Source organism: Protopterus annectens, chromosome 7.part1 (genome assembly GCF_019279795.1).
Source record: "Protopterus annectens isolate FY-2018-M chromosome 7.part1, PAN1.0, whole genome shotgun sequence".
Classification (NCBI taxonomy): Eukaryota; Metazoa; Chordata; order Ceratodontiformes; family Protopteridae; genus Protopterus; species Protopterus annectens.
The window spans coordinates 347135218-347154962 of NC_056740.1; the positions used below are offsets into that span (position 1 = coordinate 347135218).

Here is a 19745-nt window from a genome sequence, read left to right on the forward strand (position 1 = left end):
GTTTGGGTAGTTGAAGTCACCCAATATAATGGTGTCTGGAGAGACCTTCATATTTTCTAGTGTTCTCAGGAAGGCCGAGTGGGGTTCCTGGGTTTGGGAGGGTGGTCTGTAGCAGGCCATAAACTGGAAGGCAGTTTTACCCACTGTTAGTTGCACATGGATAGTCTCTGATGCTTCGTGCTGTGCCACCAACTTGGAGGTGTGGGTATCTTTGACGAATATTGATACTCCCCCCTCCTTTTCTGGTTCGGTTCAAGTTTTGGGGCCAAAAAGCATGGTAATGAGGTATAACCCGGTAGTGCTGGGGTGCTCTCGGGAGCCTTGAACCAGGTTTCTGTTACTGCACAGATATCGATGTTCTCCATGCTAAGGAGAGTTTCGAGTGCATGCATCTTGAGGTTTAGACTTCTGGCGTTGAGTAGCATTGCTCTTAGTTTCTTATCCCTTGCGATACCTATGGAGGTGGGTTTGTCTTTTGAGCCTTGCCTAAAAAAAGGCACTATGGGGGTAGCAAGAGCCTTTGCCAATATCGAAAGCCCAGGGGTGACGGGTGCAAGCCATCCCTAGCGAAGCATCATGATTTGTCGAGCATGTCATCCCAGGCTGACAGACATTTGATCCCCTTTGAATGACACCAATACTTAAGCCAATTGTTGAAATTGATAATCTTGTCTTCATATTGTGGCATCATTCTTGCTGAGGGTAAGATGCTACTCAAGGTCAGGGTCATACCGGCCTGGGCCACATGCTCAGAGAGCTCCTCTACATCTCTTTTCATGTAGACCAGGGAGGCAAGTCTCAGGTCATTCACACCAGCATGGACAATGACTTGAGTCATATTTGTACTTGCCTTGGAGTGACCTGAGTGCTTGTGTTATGTGTCGGATCCTAGTGCGACAGGCAGCTCACCGTGACCTCCTTGTTCAGCCTGGTGAGCGGGACGTCAGTGTGCCTGACGATAGAGTCACCTATTACAAGTGTATCAGGTGTGTTGTTTAGCCTTAAGGGCTGTGACTGTTCGGCACACTGGCTTTGTGAGCTGTGTGTTGCGCGTGTTTTGTTTTGGGGTAGCGGTTGCTTGGGTGTCTGCTTTGGAGGTCTCTGCTGCTTAGGCAAATTTTTATTTAGAGCCTCCAAGTATGTTTTTGTGTGTTTATGTGTTTGGTTTGCTGTCGTGGCAGGTCTATGTGAGACTGGAATTGTAGTGAGTGTGGTTTCCTTCTCCTCCTGACAGGTTTCGCCAGTACTGAGTCGAGAGAGCTTAGCCTCCAGTTTGGCTATTTGGTTGCATCTCTCACATGCGTTGGAATTTGTTGGGAGGAGGAGAGGGTTGTCTGTACGTGAGGCAGTTGTAACATTGCCTCAAGATTCCCAGATTCACCAGCTGGACCGGAGAGGAGATTGACAACTGACCTTTGGACATGCTAGAATAGTATTGGGAATTCCTTTTTTTTTTTTTTAAATTATAAAGGGCCAATGGGGAACAAGGTACTCAATGGGAGTTTGAGAGGGTGTAGTGCTTTTAATTTTTTAGTGCTGACTTATATAATTGCTTTAGTGAGCAAGTGCCAGGTAACTTAAAATACAATGTGTTACAGGTAACTTACTGTAAAAATGACAAACAGTAACTTTCTTTCAAGTGAAACAAGGAAATAAGTACAGTACGCAATGCAGATGTCACTAGGGATCCACAGAAGCGCTGAAAAGCCGCACTTTAGGTGGAATTAGCGTTTCAGGGAAATAAGCAAACAAGCATACAAACAAAGCTAGATTCAGCAGGCCTGGATCTAGTCTATGCTACAGCAAACAAGGTGTACCAATTTAGTAAGAAGCAGTTCAAATATGCAGGCAATATAAGCCTTTAACCAGAAATTCCCAGCTCAGAAGGGCAGAGTCCAGCCTCTCCTCCCACAAGAGTGCAGACCACGAACCCTCTTAATGTAAAATAACTGGTCTGAAGCCCAAGTGCTTAAACTAAAAGGCTTAGAGCGAGTGACACCAAGCAGTAATAAATACAATTGAGTACTTTTAAGATGACGCAAAAGCAAAATAAAGTAGGAAGAAACACAAACACAGTAAAAGCAGATACATTTTTTTTTTTTTTTTTGTTTAGTGGAAAGAGATAAAGGAAAGAGAAAGGAGTAGCAGAAACTAAGCTGATTGGCCTTCTCAAATGTTCTCCCTGTACTGGGTAGAATGAGGTAATGGCACTGGGAGGAGGGTCCCAGATCAAATTTACACTAGGGGCGGGCAACTGCAAAGCCACCAACTATAAAAACACTATACCAACAGGGAGGGACGGTGGGAAACTGCAGAAATGTATCTCACAGCTGAAAAGCAGCAGTGAGCCTTACAGCTAAAGGAGCCTCTAGAAAAAAAGTGTTTAACTGCAACAAGCTATCAGAAATAACCCAACAGATGCTTAATAAAAGTGGACAATTTCCAGTTAATACCTCACTCACAGTGAAACTACAGTACACAAAGTGCTATAAATAACAAAGAAAAACAAAATAAACAAAAAACAGGATACTTAATGTTGTATATTATAGCTCCGCGTTTCCTCAGTGTCCTTCCTTCGATCAATTCAGTGTGAAACAGCACTTAGCAGTGTCTGCTGTGTATGCCTTTATAGTGTCTGCTGTGTATGCCTTTATAGTGTGCGTGTCTAACTGACAAAATCTAGCAGCAAGCTCTCATAACACTGACTCAAGTAATGTACAGATTGTTGCAGGAAGATTAGTGAAAAAGGATCATACTCCCTTCAAGTAGCTTTTATATAATGTCTCACCTCAGAGTGAGCTACATCACAATATGCTCCAACAAAAGTGTTTTTTTTTTTTTTGGGGGGGGGGGCAGACTGCAGAGTCCCCTGCAGTACCTCATGTTAAGGACATCTGCCACGGTTCTTGACATGTTTCATAAACTAAGAAACTCAAAACCATATGGCCTAATTGGCCACGAGTGCTAAAGCAGAACCAGATCAAAAAGTAATGCTCCTCTAGGTTCCATGAAAGAGATAGCTAGTACTTTAACCAATGGACATGTCTATAACCAATGGACATCTCTATACAGCAATGACGTGCTTTAGGACTGGGATTACTGACAGACCCATCAATTTTAAAATGCAACCATACAAAAGGTGGCACACAAAACAAAGGCTTTTCTTAAGGGGAAAACATTTTTATTAATATTCCTGTGAGCACGAAAACATTTATGACCTAGGTCTCTCCTTTTTGCCTTTGTACAATGCCAGTAGGGAAACGTTGGCCACTTTTACCACTTTGAAGCGGACACCAGGAATATCACCAACAGCATGTCCTTTACGACCAAAGCCAGCGACAAGAACTTCATCATTTTCCTAAAACAAACGTAAAGAAAAAAAAATTGTGAAATTATCTGCTAAACTCTTATTACGTACTTAAAATGCACAGCTGGAAAGTTATATAAAAATATAAACCCAACAAGATATGTACAGAAAGCTATTGAATATGAAAACTCTTGTACAACACCTAAAGAAATTCTCTCTCCAAGGACTCTAGGATTAGCCACTTCCCCAGTTTAATGTGATCACAACTGCAACAAGTTCTAGACAAATCTTTAGAGACAAACTATACATCTTTAAACAATCATGAAGAAATCAGAAAGCTACCGCACTCACCCTAAACCATCACATCCACAAAATGTGAATAGACACCTTCTGAATTACACACTTCTCTAGAAGCCAAGCACACCCAGCAAATATCCTTCTTGGGCATACCGAATTAAATGTGGGCTGCATTCAAGCTAGTCACAACCCCACTCTACCACCATAAAAATCATTTCAATTTGCCAAAATGTAGAAGTATGCACCTCATTACAACCACAGCCGTTCATGGTAGGTGCATCAAGGAGCCAGTGATGCAACAAAATTTATAGACCAACAGAGCTAATAAATTCTCCACTATTTAGAACCAAGTTAAACCAATGTTTTCACAAGGAACAAACACTGAAGGAAAATTGGAACTAGGCAGAAAGAATCAGAAATATCACCATACCATGCTTCTTGAAATGTTACTAAAACAGAAACTCTGCCTGGTCTATAAGGCAATGTTATAATCCAGTTTCTATAACGCCAATGGAACATCTACCACCAGATCAAGGTGGGGGGGGGGGTCTAGAAGCTTAACAACTCATGTGAAGGACAGTAATGCAGGCTTCCCCATTGCAAGAGGTTTCAGTTTTGCAAACACAAATGCAAAATAGAATTACAGACCAAGTGGAAAACATTCTTTACCTAGAATTTGTACTCTGATGAAAAAAAAAAAGCAGCCAGGCAAAATTCATAGGGAGAAATCAAATCATCCAATTTCTAACAGCACCTGTAAAGCATTGCAGGGTCAAAAGTTGGGAGAGGAAACCTAGAAAATTGGGAACTTGCAAGGTAGTTAACACCCCCCCCTTCCAATGCTAATGCTGCCCACAATGGGAAACAGAACCTTTAAAAGCCAATTCTGAGACGACTCCATATAAAACTATTTAAACAAGTAGACAGACTAAAAATGAAGTTAGCCCTTCCACCTACACAGGACTGACAGCACTCAGGGCTGTATCAAACTCCCTTCTGTAAGCCAGGTTGAAGGGGGGGGGGGGGGGCATCTACCTCAAAAACCTGATTTTAAACTTTGCAGCCAGCCAGTTCTCACCAAGCCATAAACCCATAAAAAGCATGGTATAAATTGGTGTGGTCATCTAATTGCTCTGAAGAATTGTAGTTTATAATTCCAACTGCATACAGCCATAAATAAAATGTCAACTTCAGATATCAACTAAAAAGGAAAGTTACCCAGCAAAAAAAGAACATGCGGTTGTAAAGCAACAGAATTTCATGGCGTTTCAAACACAGTGGCATTAACCCACTGCAAAACCTAGATGCCTTCAGATACATTTGTAAGGAAAAGAGAAAATGTCCGACAAGACCCATACACACATACAGTCTCACTTTAAACCATAAAATGGTTTACTCTTTTGAAATTGAACAGCAAAAGGTGAAGGCTACAAAGACAGACAGTGGTATAAAAAGCAAGTAACTCACTTCGATGAAGTTCAAGCACCCGTCATTGGGGACGAAAGCTGTTATCTTTTTACCATTCTTGATGAGCTGGACTCTGACACACTTCCTGATAGCAGAGTTTGGCTGCTTGGCCTCTACGCCACTAAAAGTTCAAAAACAATGCACACACACGTCAAATCATTACAAAAACGTCAAATTTACAATACAGCCAACCATATGTATTTTCATGAACAAATACGTACACTGGTACTGAACAATTTCAATTTTAACAAAGAGCAATCCCAAGAATTCCAAAGATTAATTCTGTCTATGTACATATTTCCAACTGTTCGGATCTGAAAGACTAACCCTGACAAATCCTTCATAGTACACTACTCATTCTGAAAATGAAAGTGGGGGGACAAAATTTAGAAAACAGAACTGGTCAGTGCATTTTTTTATAGTCTTCTAGTTAAAATGCTTTAGAGCAAGCAATATTGCAGCTTGTTAATGTGTATGACTGCAACCCTGAGGAAGACCATTTTTTTGGCATATTAGGTTTAACATGTGTAATCTACTACCCTGAAGGCATAGGGACAACTCCATATTGTCTACAAAGACATCCCTCAAAAATCACTTTCTAAATTTGGCTTCCAGTGATAATCCAATTTAACATTACTGCCTTAAAGCAGGTTTATTTTACTTGTCATTAAGCACTTCACTAAACCTAAATTTGAATTTTAAGAGCATAAAATGTCTGTAGTGTACACAGCCTATATAAACACATTACAGAACACATTAAGAGAACTAAAGCAAGTCTTCGCACAAAAGTAGACTAGAACCACAGACAGTATGTTGGAAAGAAAGCAGAGATTGGAGTTGGGGGATGGATACAAAGAGAAATAAGACCAGCAACTCGGAAAATAGGTGGGATTATAAAACATTTTTGTGAAACAAGACGGAACAAGGAAACCTGGAAATATTGGACTGACATTTTTAAACTTGTACGGGCCTCTAAAGCATATGCACTACTTCATGTCATTAATGTACTAAGAACAATTGGGAGGGGGGAAAATGAAGTAAAACAAACTTTTTGTCATAACAGTAATACATGTGTATAGTGCACATATTCATGCTATAAAAGAGATGCACACTTACCATAACATTCCATCAGTGTTGTCCACTTTCATTCAACTGTTGGGTTCAGATCCGCACCTCTGATTGAACTTGGCCGTCACTAAAGCTCATGGTAACCAAAAAGCTCTACAGCTTCTCCCCTACCCATAATGCACCAATCTCTAACCTGCCTCAGATCTAGCTTGCTGGTTTTACCAGAAGTGGTATCAATATATACACAAGATACTTAAATGTACATGTCCTACACAGGAAACTATATCTGCTGCTCAATCATAAAGGACAGTGGTCCCGCAATCATAAAGGACAATGGTGTCTTTACAATGTCTTGTTTTTCAAGAAGTTTGTTGAAATAAGGGGATGGGGACTGGTGTGAGGGATGAAAATGGACAACACAGATGGAACATTATGTTGAGTACATTAACTTCTTTATCTGATGTTGCCCATTTTCATTCTATCCTTAACTGTTGGGACAGAGCCCCCCAGCTACCTAGAGACCCCTTGGTGGACTCAAGAATACTCTTAAGCACAGTTCAGCCAAAACTGCTCTGCCCCTCAAGACCAGATATAATTTGTAATGAGTGATAAAGGTAGGATTCTCACAGACTGCAGCTGCACATGTCATCCAAGATCTGGACAGAAACACCAAAGCTGACAAACATGGACCTAGTTGAATGAGCTCTCTCTATCCTTATTTTGGGGGGGGGGGTAAGGAGGCTTCAAGTTCTGAAATTCTTCTACCAGAGGTAATGGCAACTAGAAAGACAGTTTTCCCCAAAGTCAGAAACTTGAGGGCACATTTAGCTGCTGGTTCAAAGAGGGAATGAATTAAGGCTTGCAGTGCCAAGCTCAGATCCCATGGTGGAATAGGGCAAGAGTGCCTCTCAGGAATACTTTACAACATTTAGAAGCTACAGAAGAATTCTCAAGTCAAATATGAAAACTGGATATTGCTGCTAACAACCTTAATGGTAGAGGAACTAGGCCCTTCATTAAAAGAATGAAGCCAAAAATTCAAGGATGTTATGTATTGGGGTTGTTGTGCCCAGTAAATATACCAACCTTTTCCATTTACCTGTACACAGCTTTCTTGTGTAATTCTTATTGGGGGGGGGGATATGACGGACAGGGTAAGAGCACGATGTCCAGCTATTAACAGAACTGGAGAAGCTGCGCTGCTAATGAGCGGGTTTGAAAAATCCAAATGAACCACCCGTCAAATGTGGCAGATCTGGAATCTGCTACAAAACCCAAGGCGGGTAAAGAGGGTGAGGCCACAGTAAGGGGAACCAAATCTGACAAAGCCAGTACAGTGCAACGGGGGAATGACTTTGCTCTTCAACTTGGCACCTTTTAGTGAAGAGGTATTGGTGGGCAAGTATAGAGCAGACCTGTGGGCCAACCGTGAAGGATATTCCCCTTGGTGACTCCTCATAGGGAGAGATTGGGGCAAAGCAACTGCTGAAGTTTTTGTTTAGAGGAGAAGCAAAAATATTGCAGCAAGAGTGGCCCCATCAGCAAAAAAAATAATTTCTGCTACTTTCCTGTTGAGGGACCACTTGTGAGGTCGAAGAATAGACCTGCTTAATTTGGTAGCCATTGCACTGGATTTTCCCAGAATGAGAGTTGCTATGAGAAAGCGATTAGATGATAAAAAATCGCCCATTGCCACACAGAGTGCTTCGACACAAGGGGTATGACCTGGTCCCTCTTTGCTTGCTGATCTACCGAACTACTGACAAGGTCGGTCAGAATAGCGACTGCCCCTGAAGGAAGAGCATTCTGAAAAGCCTGCAGCGCTAAAGCACTGCTCTAATCTCTAGGACATTGATATGCAAGTTGGCCTCTTCAGGGGACAAAGTACCTTGGTCTGTTCTCTCCAGAAAGTGCCCCCCACCCGATCTGGAAAGTGTCCGTACTTGGGCTGAGGGAAAAAAGGCCATCCTTTCATTACTTGCTCTGAATGAATCCACCACCATAAATCTCTTGCATGCCCGAGTGATCCTTATTTTTGTGTCGACATGATCTGGTAAAGAATACTTTGTTGCTAGCATCCACTTAAGAATTCTCATACGAAACCTTACCAGAGGAACTAAAATTATGGCAGCTGACCTTGATCCCAAGGCTTGGGGGGGGGGGGGTCGGTAATGCAAGTTATTTTTCCGACTTATAGTCTGCACTCTTGATAGGGGAAGGCGGTCACAGTTGCCGCATTGAAAACTGCTCTAATGAATTCCAAAATTTGAGTTGGTTGTGGATGAGACCTGTTGTAAATTTATGGCTATCTCTAAACAAGAACATATCCAAAGTACCCGATCACTTGTCAGTAGATGCCTGGTTGGGGCAGTTATGAGCCAGTTGTCTAGATATGGAAACACCCAAAATCCCTGCAGTCTCAAGTGAACTTGCCACTACTGCCATGCATCTGGTAAACATCCATGGGGCTGTGGCAAGGCCAGAGGGCAGTGGTCTGAACAGAGTGACTGGATCCCAGCCAAAAGCATAAATACCTTCTGGATTCCAGCCGGAAGCATAAATACCTTCTGGAGTGTCTGTTCACACTGAATCGTAGATAAATTCTAGACTATCTTGTCTGGCTGGAACTCTTGGATGACTTTCTAGCAGCTTTTGTATTTCTAATGCTGCTTCTTTCCTCTGACTGGGTGGAACATCGGGAATTTTTCATACAGTTGGAGATGGAAGGGAAAAGGGAATTATACAACTTCTGGAAGTAACCTATGCACCAAAATATCTTTCATGTCTAATCAGGCTCTCTGGTGCAAGGATAGTCAACCCTCAATTGCCTCAGGAGCACTGGTAGGGTCCATCAGAGAAGGAATGTCTGGACCCGTGATTTTGTGGGCCTCCTATGCCCTGGGGTGTTGCCCATTTGGAGTCCCCCTCTGTCCCTAGGGGAACTCTCCAGGCATGTCCTGGAAAGGACCCTGGGACTTCCTGAACCACATCCTTCAACTATCTTGTTTACTCCTAGAAAAAGGATATCTCAGGGATCAAACAATGTATGCTCACTGCAGAGAGAACTTTTCCATCCTTCTCACACCTGGACAATGTGTCCTTAAATGAAATGCTGTCAACAGAACACCAAGGGCCCCCATGAGATCACATAGGCACATCCAGGAATGCCCTCTACTGTATATGCCTAAACCCATTGTCCTTGAAGCACCTTCATCTGCATGCAAGATGAGCCTCATGGACAGACCTGAAATGGATTGGAGGGTAGCCAACTGAGGTCACAGACAATTGCAACTCAACAGTAACAGTTTCTGAAAGGGATTTTGAAAGTTCCTTGATCAAATCCTTTTACAACCTAGTAAAATATGTCAAACAGTTCAGCAACCTAAGAGCAAAGGTCAATGAAGGACAGACCTGCTTCCCAAATCTGTCCATCACCCTAGACTCCCTGTTAAGGGGATGAAGAGAAACTCTGTTCAGCAAGTTCCTTCTTGGTGGCCATCACAACCATGGCATCAGCTCAAGTGAGGTCAGGCTCCTTTCACTCCCACCAAGAGACAAATCAATGAACCTGCTGGCAGGCAGACTAACCCAAGAGGTAGAGCACCCACCTCTGAAGGCCTCCAGGAATATCAACTTCTTGTGAAGGGTTGCTGGGGGTCCAACAAGCACTCATCCTTGAGATCCTGAAACAGTCTCAAAATGAGATATCTTCTGGATGTGATCGTGGGGACCCTTCAACCTTTTTTTAAAGACTGTATCCTCAGTGACGTACACTCTTAGTGACTTTTCCTCAGCGAGATGTTCTGGGAAGTGTCGGAACAGACTACAAAACCCTGCTGGGGAGTCTGGAAGTCTTTAGCTGGCTGTCCTTGTGGCATCGAATGAGGACGCTCAAAGCAAGCAGAGATATCTGGGAGCTGGACTGGAGATCCAAGGGTGTTGGATCCGAGTAGACAATACCCTTCTCACAACCTCGAAGGAAACTGCTCCAGAAAAAGATGACCCCGGCACAGAGAAGGCACGATTCTGGACCGCTGTCATCTGAGGAGGACGTTGGAGCAGAGCTATCCAATGCCAAGGCTTTAAGGTACAGAGATGGCTCTGACATATTCAGAGTCAATTCCAGCACCTCGGATCTGACAAGGAAGCTTCGGCTCAGAGTGTCCTGAAGCAAAGTCATCAGAACCAGGACACTCTTGACAGTTTCAGATCTGAAAATAACGTTATCTTTGTATCAAAGCCAGACTGGCCCAGAAGACTCAGACACAGAGACCCTGAAACAAGCAAAGGGATCAGAGGAGTGAGGTAGTGGAGTGTTCGATAGACGGGCCTCCTGATCTGATCTGAAGTGGCAGGAGCTGGTAACACACCCATCTGAATCTGCAAAAGAAACTTCCCCCTCATCCGATCCACATCTTTTCAAACTCCTGGATGAAGACAATGAGGCCAGGGAAAGTGACTTTGCATGGCACCTTTCCAAAAACGGGGGGGGGGGTACTGGAACAGCAGAAGAATATCAGGTCTTTGGCAAAACAATAGGATCCAGAGCAGTCTGATCTGAAAGTTTCTTGGTCTGACCCAAGGATGTAGGATCAGTTAACCTCCCTCCTTCCGATCCGAGGGGGAAGAGGTTAGAGACTTCCTCGAATCAGATTTAGATCTCTTCCTGGAAAGCTTAGAAGATAGAGTAGAGGAAGTGGATGGAAATCGGAGACAGACTCCTTAGTTGCTGGTTTGAGGGACTGAGCCCCAAGCGACAACTTCAGTGAAAGAAGGTAGTAAGCCTTTCAGGATCAACTTCTTCTGTGTCCACAGATTAAAATTACAACAGACAATACATGCAGAGTGTATAGAAATTAGAAACTGGCAACTTGTGCCCACACCAAGCATTTTTTAAAATCAGAAGGACCCTTTGCTACAACACCAAGAAAGCAAAGCACTATAAGACTATTCTTCCTGGGCTTCTGCTGAAAACGGACCTGTGTCCAGTCGGACTATCATAGTAAACAAATGTAAAATAAAATAAAAATAAATAAGTAACAAGAAATACCATAAAGAATTTTTTTTTAAGAAAAATCTTAACTGCTTAAATAACAATTGAAACTCAAGTGCTACAGCTTACCATGACTTGCCCGAAAAGCGGGGGGAAAAAAAAAAATAAAAAAAAAGATGTGGGGTTATGTTAGGAGTTGGTGCATTGAGCTTTAGTAATGGCCAAGTCAGACCCAATGTGCAGACCCAAACACAACAGTTGAGAACAGAATGAAATCTGACATCAGATGTAAAGTCCTCAGTTATTTCAAGTGCAATGGGAATACTGAAGTAAAGGGGTGCCCCAGGGTTTTTTCCCCCCTTTACTCCTGCTACTTGTTCAGTTTTAATAACTTTTGGTACTACAATGTAAAAAAAAGTCTGTTAAAAGTATGATACAAGAAAAAAGGATGCGCTCTCTCATTTTTGCATATGGGAATGACTAGATAAAGGCTCTTAGCTGTCTCTTAAAACTTACTACAATATAATGCCAAGAAAGAAAGAACAAATATAATTACTTTGCTAGGCTTGTAAGGTTATTAGCCTAGTACCCTCCTATGATCCTAATAAAGGTCGCCCTGCTGCAAATAAAATACTTTTAGAAGCATCTCTGTATCTGGTTCTCATGTTTCCATGGAGACAATCTGATAACGAGCAATAAAAACAGGAAACAGATTAATGACTTCCTTTCAATGGCTAATAAAAGAAGTTGTCTTACCATAATGTTACATCTGTGTTGTTGATCTTCATTCATTCATAACAGACCAATATCAAGCTTGCGTCAGCCAAAACCTCTCGAGCCAAGGTCCTACCCAGAATGCTCCCAGTTACCTCAGAGTTTGCAAGTTGCTAGATAAAAGTAGAGACTACTTCTAGTCATAACAGACCTACAAGGAGGAGGACACGAGATCAACCAAGAACCTCCAGATGGGGGACGGAGGGTGGGAAGTAATGAATGAACCAAGATCAACACCACAGATGGCACGTTATGATTAAGACATAACTTCTTTATCTGATGTTAATCTTCATTCATTCCTTACTGACGGGACAGAGTCCCCAGCTACCTGTATTTCTGGGTGGCCTGCATGGAAGGACATTCCTGAGCACCATGGAGCCAAAGAAAGCTCTACCTCTGGAGGCAAAGCCCAGTGTATAGTGAAGAATAAAAGGTACGAGGCTTGGCTCAAGTTGCAGCTGAGCAAATATTGAGGGAAGCCTTAGCATGGAAAGCTGCTAGGATCCTATTAAAATTAGTCCGAGAATTGGTGTAAAAAATTGCTTACATACAATCACACAAACCAAAAGCCCAAGGTAACTCTCGAGTCAGCTTAATTCAAATCAACTCTTAATAGCGCACAAAATTTTCTACCACCCTGAGGATACCCCCTCACAATAGCAACCAGAGATCTACAGTCAGCCAATAAACTACTGGTCCAAACCCACAATGCAAACAACTACTGGTGAATCCCTGTTTGCCAACTTTGTTGGCAAAACCTAGAATTTGTTGCCAAACTATATAACCCTACAAACCTCCAAAAGTCTCAAAAAAAAAAAAAAAAAAAAGTTTGCTAACTTCTGGGTAATTGTCCATGTGGAGCTTTTCTCTCCCAAGGCCTCTGGATAAATGTCCATTTTCAGCAGTCGGACTATCCCGGTAAACAAAATGTATAATAAATAAGTTGCCATAGATCTTTTAGAATGTGCTTTGACTCTTGAGGCAAGGTGAGATTATTTTTGTTGTAGATAAAACGTTATAGTTTAACCATGAAGCCAATGTAACTTGAAATGAGGACGACTTCGTCTAGGTCCAGAAAGAGCCAGAAACAGCTGGTCCAATTGACAGGTAGATTTTGTTCTGTCCAGATAAAATCTTAATTGCCTATGAACATCCAAGGAGTGCAGGCAAGACTATCCCTTGTTGAATGGTTAGGAAAGAACACTGGAAGGTCAACTGACTGATAGATAGCTCCGACATCACTTTTGGTAAAAAGGTAGAATTAGTTCTCAGTGATACCCTATCTTTATGGAAGATGAGACAGGGAGGTTCGATGCATAAGGCCTGGAGTTCTGATAATCACCTGGCCGAAGTAATTGCAATCAAAAACAGTTTTCCAAGAGATTTTTACATCACACTAAGACACAGGTTCAGGGGGGGGGGGGTTAGAGCTTGCAGAACCAAAGCAAAGTCCCAAGGTTGCACAGCTTATCTAAAGGGAGGTTTTAGGTGAATAACCCCTTTCAAGAAAGTCTTAAAGTTTATGTGACCTAATTGAAGAATCTTGAAAACCAATATGAAACTTTGAGATGGCAGCTAAATGTACAAAGTAGAGGCAGACACCCCAGAGTGGAAAATATGTGATAAGTAATCCAATAACACAGAGTGGGGTTGACAAGGGGTCTAAGTATTTATTTGCTGTCCAGAGATAACCTTTTCCATTTAAGATAGATTAGTCTGGTGGACTATTTATAAGATGCAATAACGATATTGCGCACAGGAGACGAAAGATTTTCATGCCTGGCAATCATTGGAAGTGAAGAAACCTTGTAAGTGTAGAAACCAAGCTGCCAGTTTCATGGTTGTTAGAGTGGGGCGAGTCAGACCCTGCAGATGGGAGATCAATGGGATGGACCTGAGGAGGATCCACAGTTGATCTCGCAGGTGAGGCCAGAGGAAGGGAAACCAGACTTGTCGAGGCCAATATGGAGCAATTAGGACCACTTTGCTCTTCAACTGTCGCGCTTTCTTTAGAAATTGGGAGATATCAGGGCAAAGTAGTTGCTGCACTTGCAGCTGGTTGGGGAGGCAAATAGGTTGCAGCAAGGCTGGCCCCAGCAGTTGATTTTTGCCGCTATCACAGGACTGGAGGGACCACTCGAGGCTACAGAATGTACCTGCTCAATTTGTCTGCTATCACGTTGGAGCTCTAATGTGCGTTGCAGTCAGAAAGCGGATGTAAGCCATCGCCCACTGCCATATTCTCAAGGGGTCTCGGCACAATGGAAGAACTGGTGACCCCCTTGTTTGTTGATGTATCAGACCACTGACATGTTGCCTGATTGGATCGCAACAGTCCCTGACGGAAGGATGCAGTGAAATGCTTGCAACACTAGAAGCACCGCCCTCAGTTCCAGGACACTGATATGCAAAAGGGCCTCTGTCTCCTACCAGGTGCCATGGACCAAATTTCCCTGACATAACCCCCCAAAACCATCAGGGAGACGTCCATGGTCTCCATGGCTATCGGCTGATGGATGTTGAAAGAGCGAGAACATTGTTGGGGGATTTTGAGACGTCCACCACAGGTTCATAGGTTGGTACAAGGCTATCAGCCCTAGGGCTGATATAAGACTAGCCATAACAATTTCCTGGCTATTTCTTCCCACACTATTTCTTTCCCTGTACCTTCCCCTACACCAGAGGTAATCTTTCTTGCATCTCTGAGTTATACTTACCTGAAAAAAAAAAGATGTTGCAGAGGGTACCAGAGTGAGAAGTAGCCATTGAAGGAGCCTCATGTGGAATCTGGCTAGAGGAACAATGGTAATAGAGGCTGCCACTGACCCAAATAGCTGGAGTACAGATAGAGCCTGGGGATTTGTGGTGACAGAGCAGCGGCTGAACTTGTTGTCTTATTCTCTGAAGTCTGTGTTCTGGAAGGGATGCTGTGCAATTTGTGTCCAACAGTACCCCTATGAATTCCAAAGACTGAGTTGGGGTTGCGTTTGGAGTTTTTCCAGTTTATAGAGATTTCCAGGCTTCGAGCAGTTGAGAGTATACTGCAGGACTTCTTCCAGTCGACGGTTGGTGGGGGCAGTGAAGAGCCAGTCACCTAGATATGGAAATGCCTGGAATCCTTGGAAGTCGCAAGTGAGCAATAACCACTGCCAAGCATTTTGTGAACACTGGGGACTGTAGAGAGACCAAAGGGCAGGGGTCAAAACTGGCAGCGACTGGCTCCAATACAGAAGCAAAGGTATCTTTTTGAGCATTTGTCCATTTTTATGTGGAAATACGCATCTTGAAGATCTACAGAACACATCCAATCTTCTTCCAGAAGAGAAAGGATAGACTGAACCGTGACCATCCAGAACTTCTCCGTTTTTACAAATTTGTTTCTACAAATTTGTTTAATGTACTGAGATCCAGTATGTCTCCAGTCCCCCGTCTTTTTTGGCACTAAAAAGAACCTTGAGTAAAAACCGAATCCTATCTGTTCTGGGGTTACCGTCTGGATGACTCCTGTAGCAGCCTTTGGATTTCATGTGCTGCTGTTTCCCTTTGACTGGGTGGAACATCGGGTAATACTCTTGATGAGACGGGGCAAAGATGAAAGGGGATGCGATAGCTTCTGGATATAATCAGTGGTACCCAAGAGTCTTATCTTTTGCTAGGCAGTGGGGTACAAAGAGAAATGACCCCCGACCGCTTAGAGATTAGCAGTTGGGCAATGCTACAGGAGTTCTGAGAAAAATCTCTGGAACCCCGGTTTCGTGGACCTCCTCTGCCCCAAAAGGGGGGTCCTTCCATTGGAGTTTCCCCCTCTGCCTCTAGTGGAGAACTTGCAAGTGCATCCCGGAAAGAACCCTGTGATTTCTTGTGCCAGACCGTTACGCTCCTCTGTTTTCTGGAGTAGAATTGCTAAGAAGTGGAGTGTCTGACAATAGCAGACAGTGCCTTGCTATCTTGTTCACACCTTGCCAGCGTATCCTTGACTTTAGGGCCAGAAGCAGCCTCTAAGGAGACATTCATGAAGGAAGCCTTAAAGTAGTCCGTAAAGTCACACCCAAGCACGCCTGGAAACTATACTTGCTCCTGCCGCTCTAGCCTCCCCCTTCCATTGCATGAGAAATAAAACGCAAGTTGGAAATAGACTCTAGGGTGGCTGAGAAGCCACATTATCGCAGACTTTGTCAGAAACTGCTGCTGCCAAGGTTTCAGAGAGCTGGTTGATAAGATCTCGCTGAAGCCTGGTAAAATGTGCCAAATAATTCAAAGATCTTACGGCGAAGGTCAATGAAGCATCTGTCAATCGCCCGGACTCCTTGTTGGGCAGATGGACAGTTTGGCTCTCTATGGCCAAATCCTTCTTAGTAGCAGCTACCACCACCATAGCATCTACTGAAGATCTCATGACCGACAGGGGGTACTCAGCTGGGGGCGATATTTTATCTGGTCTCTTGGGTATCGCCACGGTGTCAGGAGCCTTCCATGCGCAATGCATGATGAGCTGGACGAGCTCATCGGCAGGCAGGGTGACCCAGGAGGTAGGGGGCTGGGCACGAAAAGCCCGCAGGAATACGGATTCCTCAGAGGAAGGATTAGAAGGGGTTCCAGTAACCACTCTGTCCAAGAATCTTGAGAATGTCACCAAAACACACCTCAGAGTGACCATGGGGACCCTTCCCAGTCATCAAAATCCATATCTTCAGTCAATGACTCCTCAGTGGAGTCCATATGCTTCCTATTACACCATTTGTGGGGTACTTCCTCAATGGGAGTTTCTGGCGAAAACTGCAAAGAGGGGGCCTTCGGAGGAGAAACCTGAGGCTCTTGTGCCCAGTGTCTGGCAGGTGAAGGTTGTGGCAGTTGTGGCACTAAGGGGGGGGGACTCAACAAATTAGTTCTGCCAGCACAGGCAAGCGCCCTGTTCATGGCCTGGAAGGCTGGCCTGCCCAAGGAGGGATGGAAGCCCGGAACAGAGCAAGACAACCTCGGAACAGGGGTCACACCCCGCCCCGACAAGCCCACCCCCAGACCAGGAGTCTCAAGAGGACCATGAACCCTGAGAGAATCCCTGGAAGTTGCCATAGAAAGGGGAAAAAGAAATAAAATAAATAAATCGGCGTGGAGCTAGGAATGCCCACCCCAACGGCACAGTCACTAGCCTGAGAAGAGCCCGATGCCCAGTGCACCAAAGCCAATAAGGACGACTCTGGTTCCAAACTGAGATCCAATGTTAAAAATGATAAAATGTGGGAATAACCTATGATAACCATTTTAATATCTTTAAAAATGTTAATGGTCTCACAAATACATATAAAAAGAAAAAAATTAGCTATATTAAAAATGTAAAGTGCAAATAGCTATGGTACAGAAGACATTTGGAAGAAATGAACACGTGAATTTGAGAAAAGGTTTTCAGGATGGTTATTCAGCGGAATACCTAGAAAAAAGGAAAAGTAAATATGCAGTATTAAGGGGATACTGGCAAGGGAGGAGGATGATTAGGATTACACAGGCATGTATTTACATTTCACCTACAACTGCTATAAAGACATTGAGAAAATTCTGGGAGAAATGATCAGTTCTCAGCAGGGATTACTACTTATAGGCAGAGAGTTGAACTTTATTTGCAGCAAGCAAAATGCGTCCAGGGGCCCAGAAGGGAAAATACAAGAGTGTAGATTTTAAGAAACATATGAAAAATATTTGACATGGAAGATGTGAATTATGTAGTTCAGAGTGAATTTACACACTCTCCAAGATATAAATACTGGACTACACCACATAGAACTTTCACAGGAATGTGTGCATTAACTGAATTGCTGCGTCATCCAACTACTGGGGATCACACTGCAACAAAAAAAATTCAAAGTAATGAAATAAAAGCCAAGACACTGGCACTTTCCCACCTAGCTGTTGAAAGGATAAGAATTTAAGGAATGGGTAGTGGAAAGACAAAATGTCTTCCAAAAACTTAGGAGTGGAATCAAATTTAAATTAAAAGCAGAGTTTAAAAATAGGGTGGAAATAAAAGATATGGTTAAGAAACAAGAATTATTTAGGGGGACAGAAATGTTTTAAATATTGCAGAATATGGGGACTCTCACAGAACAAAAGGAGCAACCGCAGAGCGCCAAGCAAGAAATAAAAGGATTATCTAGGTAATATGCACAAGTTTAGAAAGATTAAGCAACTATTTTTGATAATGCCAGAGCACAAAACAATCTGGAAGGCTTTGTTTAACAGTATTAGGAGAAGCACCGACTTCCTGGAAGAAAGTGGTGGTGGCTGTAATATCTAGAGTAAAGATCCATGAGATCCAGCTTCATACAGACCCCATTTCAATCCTGAACCAAGACTCGTTTAGGTGCGCCTATAAATGGCTAAAAGAATGGCAAAGTGTAATGCCAAAACCGATGGATATGGATTAATGTGGTTGTGTAGAGGGGAGGCAAACATTTGACAACATTAAACAGAACATTGATGATCTACAGAAAAGAAGAATGTAAGAAAATACCACTGCTGTTGGTGGGTCTCGATGAAGAAAGCCTTTGACAGAGTAAGATGGGACTTTAGGAATACGGCAATGGAAGCATTTGCATTCCCTGATACAATTAAGGTTGATTAAGAGAATATACAAGGGATTGGAAGTGAAAATTAAAGTGAGCTGCGTCTTCTCTGATAAACTTCTGCTCGAGCAGAGGAGCCAAACAGGGGTATCCTCTTTCCCATTTGTTATTTGCATTATATTTAGGACCACTGGCAAAGAAAATAAAAGGACTCAAATTCAAGGACATAATTGGTAGGATAGTAAAGAAAAGATATTTTATACCTGACAAAACTAGAACACATTACAGTGCTGTGGAACATTTTAAAGACAATTTCAAATCTTTTCAGGATTTGAAATTAATGAAGCTAAAACAACAGCAAAAGCAGTAAATTATGAACACACACTAATTACTTCAGCCATATCCATATTTAAGGGGACATGATAAAACAAAGCATCTAGGAGTATGGAATTAAAACTATTCTAGCATGGAAGATAAGGACTATGTGGGAATACTGACCAAAATAAATTGCTATCCATATCCGTATAACAGAGACTCCAAAGTACAAGCAGTTATTTTATCCCCTTTAGTTTTACACAAACGTCAGCCAAATTTTTATCAACCAGGGACATTGTGGATAGTAATAAAGAGCTGAACAATTTTATCTGGGAGAGGAAGACAGCAAAAGTCAAATGGGATAAACTGATTCTTCCAAATGAAGGCGGTGGTTTAGGATTATTCAATTTGAAGGGGTATTTCGGAGCTACACAGTTAAGGCTCCCATACACAGCAAAAGCAAAAACCTATAATTCAAAGTGGAAAGGGATGGTGATGAAACAAGTCGGAAGAGCAAGAAACAAGGAGAAACTTGGATTTTAGATGCAGATCCTTAAGGAGAATAGCAGCCATGCAAAATATGAATAAAGCAGCAGAGAGTATTCCAAGAACTAAGCCAACAAGGGAATGGAGAAAGGAGATTTTGCCAATAGGGACGACTGCAATTAGGGATACAAACGGGCAAGAGGAGGCTTGAATTTATTGGAGAAAAACTGTTAATAGAACCAAGGTATTGAGAGGGGACAAGGTAATAAAATGGGAAAGAGTCCAAGCATTTATTTGGACTGCAAGATGGAGACAGCTTCCTATCAAGGACTGATAAGAGTATAGGCAAAGAGAAAGAAATAGGGGGATCTAAGCAAAAGACCAGCACTGGTAAAGTTTTTAGAAGAATCGAGAACAGAAGCAGCTGTTGGTAAAGAATACAAAATATTATATAACTACAAGAATCAGACAAGGTTAGAAA

At 42.7% G+C, this 19745-nt stretch overlaps 1 protein-coding gene across 1 annotated transcript in view; it reads right to left on the minus strand.

Moving 5' to 3' along the window:
• Positions 1 to 3164: 3164 nt before the first annotated feature.
• RPS23 (ribosomal protein S23) overlaps positions 3165 to 19745 on the minus strand; it is a 43302-nt gene continuing 26721 nt past the window's right edge. Inside the window, exons 3-4 of the mRNA XM_044078769.1 lie at positions 5072 to 5192; positions 3165 to 3358 (exon numbers count right to left, since the gene is read on the minus strand). Of these exons, the coding sequence (XP_043934704.1) occupies positions 3212 to 3358; positions 5072 to 5192 (268 nt within the window). The 3' untranslated portion in view covers positions 3165 to 3211. The remainder of the gene's footprint in view (positions 3359 to 5071; positions 5193 to 19745) is intronic.